Raw genomic sequence first — 4,926 nt, 5'->3', positions numbered from 1 at the left:
CAGAATACAGTACTGCAAGGTCAGGATGATAGATCTTTTAAACACTTGAGTTTGACAGCACATCTATGATCTCAGCCCTGCAGGATAACCAACCTTATTTCTAATCCAGTATCTGAAGTCAATGCCTGATGGTAACTCAGCAAAGCTGCGGTTTAAGTATCAGTGTAGTCTGAGCCAACAAGTAATATTTTTCTTTCACAGTAACTGCTTCAGAAGCTTTACATTATCATAAAACCAACCAGTTCAAATTAAAACTAAACGCCTGAAGTACAACAGGTAAAACCTTGAAGCAACTATTTCAAACTACATTAGAAAAACTTGTGTGCGTTATGTCAGAAGCGTGAAGTGATGGAAATTAGCCAGAGACAGGGAACTGACAGATAAGAGAGGCAATGTCAGCAGATGTAGTATCATTCAAACTGCTTGCATTCTCCCTCTATTCCGCTAGTAAGCTAGCTAAAAAAAAACCCCCACATCAGCAGGTAGAAAGTCTATCTAGCCCTTAAAGGGCTATTAAGTAATTTATTAAAACATTGCCAAATATTCAGAGTTATCTCTCCTTAATTACCCTGCTTTTCAGCTGGGAAAATATCTTAATTTTTAATTCTTTTTAATTTTTAATTCTTAAATAAGAGTAAAAAGGTAAAACTTTGTCTCTCTCACACGGCAATCAATCTGCTAGCATGCCAAGAAGCATTTCTGATAAGACAGTTTTCCATGAATTCCAGTTTTAATAATTCACTTAAAGAATGTGTGTCAATGGCAGAGTAAATATTGTGAGCCTCTATCAGCAGAAAAACCACTAAACCTTGATATCATAACCAAAAGAATCCCCTTAGTTTTTCCAATGAAAAAGCAGCAAGCTGATTAGGTTGCTACATTGCAAAATGTTCTATTACAGATCAAAAAAGGAGTTGAGCTACAATCAAAAAACTTATTAAGTCTGTAAAAGAAAGATTATAGTGAACCAAAGAGTGAAGTGGAAATTCTTGATTTTCAACTCTGGCACTGCTTTACAAGCTGATTTGTTTTAAGAATTCATAATCAGAATCTGTATATCTTTTGAAGACACACATTTCTAACTCTTTTAAGACTAGCTATAATAAATCCACCGATGTTTATGACTTGAACAAAAGACACAGCACAATATAGGTTTGAACTGTTTATTTTACATCAGATGTTCCATACCAGAGTTTCTTCAGTTAGAAGTTCCTAGAAGAAAATGAAACAAACATTGTTACAGACCAGTTTGCTTCAACAGCTCAAGTAAATAGTTTTGACCAACTGTGTAATCATCCTATAAATACAGTGTATACATTTTAATCCTAAAAGTTGGATTTGGGTATAGAAGTTACCCCTGCAAGAGTTAGAGGATAAGATAAACATACGTACTTGGAAACAATTCCATCATTTTTTGCCAGACGCAGAATGGAGTCATCTGATTCACCCTTTAAAAAAATAAAAGATGATTCTGAAGTGACCAAATAATTGCTGATATACATTAAAAAGAGAGGCAGCTGCAGCATTTAATGCTGGTCGTGAAATGCACAACACTTTCCACAGATCACTGCACTTTATATGCACAGATTAGCATTTTCAAAACAAGTTGTTAAATTATTTGTCATCCTTTAGAATAAGAAATGGTTTTAATTTGATAAAAGATACACTTGCATTACAGATATATTTCTGGGTAAGCAGACTTCTGACGAACTCTAGAAAGCTTCACACCATGTTTAACAAATTTAAGTCATGGTAGTATCATCTCTAATAATCATAAACAACAGATAAAAGCCAGATATTAGTAGCTTAGTACACTCTTAAAAGAAAAAAATCCACTTGCATCCTTCAGTGATTCAAAAAAAACCAAAACAAACATACATAATTCTACAGACCAAAGGATTGAGGAAAAAAACAGAAGAAACTGATTCTTGCAAATGAATTTGTTCCCATCTTTACTCTGTCTTCATTATCCCCACAAAAGCTCTTCCTCTAGAATGAGCTGAAGGCACATTGCGTTTTCAGGGCCAAATATAAATCTAAAAAATTACTAATCAATATAAAAAGAAGCACTATCATCTTGTAGCTCAAGAAAATACTTACCATTCTACGAATTGCTCCGCAAATGGCATACGTTTTGAACTGGCCATTTACTCTGCCTGTTACCTTGTCAACCTGTAATTACAAGTTAGTTACTCCACACAGATTCCTATAAAATTTTATGCTCTTACATCGCGCTTGCCAAGCACTCAAAGATAAAAATTACTTGTTAAATTTTGCAAATATTTTTCCGCAAACTACAAAAACCCAAGGCAAATACTGACGTTAGAAAGACAACTATAGAATATCTTTTCACAGCAAATTTACATAGTGCAGCTATAAAATTTAATGGATCACACAGCATAACAAGAACACAATACAAAATGGTAGCTAAAAGAAGAAAATGCTTGAGTTCTAAAAAAATGGAAAAGTTCAATGTAAAGTTTACTTGGGGATTTACTGCCTTTGTTATTTTTTCATGTTTCCTTTAATTAAGGTCAGTATTAGGGAAAATTGAAATGAAGGTGGGAAGGGGACGGTTACACAGGTAGAAAAATGCCCAAGTTGAGACACAGAAATTGTCTCACTTCCTCCAGTTGCTGAGAAATTTAACAGGAAAAAAGACAAAACAATATAAATCATGAAATTAAACAGTGTAGTGAACTCTGTAATATCGTGTGAGTTTGTTTTTGAATTCTGCTAATCTCTGATCCTTTGAAAGAAAGAAATAAGGATCGCTGAAGGAATGAAACACAGCGAACAAGAAAAGTATTTGCTTTAACGTTTACAGGAAATCACAGAGCATTTTAAAAAATGATTTCTTAAGTCAGACAGATAACACAAGAGGCTCAGTTGTTTAAAAATTTAGGAATGCAGTCTTGTGATCTCCCATTCAAGAAGAAATAAATCAAGCTATATTGCTCATAAGCTATAGGAATATTGTGTCCACGGAATTCCTGCAAGGTGAATACTGATAAACAAATGTGAAAAAAAAGAGTGCTAAAAGGAGTTTAAATTAACTGGAGCCCATGTGCATTAACTGGGATCCTGCAGGAGTCAAGGTCTACTGTGGTTTTCTCAGCAGATATGTTAAGCTTGGAGGGATTCACAATAATGCTACTTCAAGAAGATGAAATTAAACTTAGACAAGAACAAATTCTTTATGTTACAGAAAGAAAACTAAATGTCAATACAAATAACCAGCATGCCTCAGGAAAAATTTTAAGCATATAATACCCCAAGCACTGAGTTCATGAAATGATAATGCTGCACACAAAACACACGATCAACCTCGTCTGTCACCTATCAAGAGTAGCAGTGTCAAGTAATAATAGAAACGATTCAAACAAAACATGGAAGATGGCATTTTAGTTAAGCGAAGTAGAACAAAAATAGAGTTTTGCTCTGGAAACTATCTTTCTTAAAGTTTGGGCAAACTAGAAAAAGCACAGAGAAGATCAACAACAACAGAAAACTAAAAACCAGGGTGCACAAGGTCAGACTGAAGAACGGTACTTTCTTACAGACGGGTGAAGGTAGAGGGGATAAGAATCTCCCAGAAACAAGCATTTCTTCTCCTTATTTCCTTCAGGACAAGGAATTCCCTAATTTATAATTCTAAATATCTAGAGTTAGGAAGTTGTGTTTAGTCAAACAGTTAAGCACTGGAACAGACTGTACAGAGCTTTATGAAATTCCCTCTAATGAATATTTTCCAATAGGCTGCTGAAAAATAACCAGGGGTGACATAGTAATATACTTGTATGTTTGAAAGCCCTCAAGCTCTACACTTACATAGTCTCTAGTGAATTATTTGGAGACGCATCACAAGCTGTTATATTTCTTAACTTCTACCAAAAGTTTAAAGGTGTAGCTTTCTCGTCACATACTTCTGTTCTGAAACTTACCTCAGAAATATTTATCTGAATAGAAGCATGATCCTTAGCACCAATTATTCGGTTGCTAGCAGAGCTAAGGAATAAAATAACAAAGATATATTTAAACAAACAGAAGTGGACAGTGACAATGGAAAAAAACTATTAAAGCCAAATCTATATGAGAATTAAAGCTGCACAAGAAGTTTAGACAATAACAATTTAAGCTTTCAGTGCTCAGAAAATTAAAATGCAGTTTTAAGTACATTTAAAGGAGACTTTCACTTGGTAGCATCATGCCAAGTTGCCAACTATCCCCTCACTTTGGTTTTTATATGCCCATTTCACCTCTATACAATGCACACAGCAGCACAGGCCTTCAAAACACAGAGAATATCAAGTTTTTATTTTCTAAAGTGCAAAAAATACAGCAATCGAGGTAATTCATGAGAATGCAGTTTCTATGCCTTTTTCACTGGGAGCCATTGTAGCTGTCAAAAGACACTCAGGTTGCAATCCCTTAGAAGTCAGAGGTTGTAAAAAACATTTGACTTAAACCTAATAAAATGCATACAAATGGTTTACTTTTTAGTGATTTTTTTTTTTTAACACACATATTTACAGAAAACTTCTCACTGTCCATTTACTAAAATCTCAAAATTGCACTTAAGATGTGCTATCAAGGCAACAAGCGATCACTTAACAGGTTCACTATGACAGCCTGTAGCACGGGAACACCAGCACGCTGCAAACACGCACATTTACTTCTGAAATGAACTACACGTGAGCTGCCCCTGCCACTGTAAGGCTGACAGTTATGCAGCAGAAGATGCACAGTATTCTCTTCCACTTTAGTCTTTGCTTCACGTATCATAAGATATTTAAAAATACAGAAACAGATAGAAAACAGATTTTTTTTTTTCCCCGCAGATATTCGCTACTACAAAAAAGCCTGCTTTTGCACAGAGCGCACCGGCCGCCGGCCCGGTTCTCCGCCAAGGGGGCCAGGCGCTGC

The 4,926-nt window shown here is 35.2% G+C and overlaps 1 protein-coding gene across 1 annotated transcript; it reads right to left on the bottom strand.

Annotated features, from left to right (window-relative positions):
• Nucleotides 1-1,173: 1,173 nt before the first annotated feature.
• Nucleotides 1,174-4,008, bottom strand: LOC104084310 (40S ribosomal protein S21-like; the record flags this gene model as incomplete). Its single annotated transcript, XM_009588083.1, is given in 5 exon segments — nt 1,174-1,212; nt 1,393-1,409; nt 1,412-1,448; nt 2,101-2,172; nt 3,945-4,008. Coding segments are annotated over 5 exon segments (229 nt in total), but the record flags the coding sequence as incomplete, so codon positions are not given.
• Between the last annotated feature and the right edge of the window lie 918 nt (nt 4,009-4,926).

This window comes from Fulmarus glacialis, unplaced genomic scaffold, assembly GCF_000690835.1.
Source record: "Fulmarus glacialis isolate BGI_N327 unplaced genomic scaffold, ASM69083v1 scaffold40481, whole genome shotgun sequence".
In the NCBI taxonomy this organism is placed as follows: domain Eukaryota; kingdom Metazoa; phylum Chordata; class Aves; order Procellariiformes; family Procellariidae; genus Fulmarus; species Fulmarus glacialis.
Note: the sequence above shows the minus strand (reverse complement) of the source record. Positions and strands in the feature narration are given on the sequence as shown.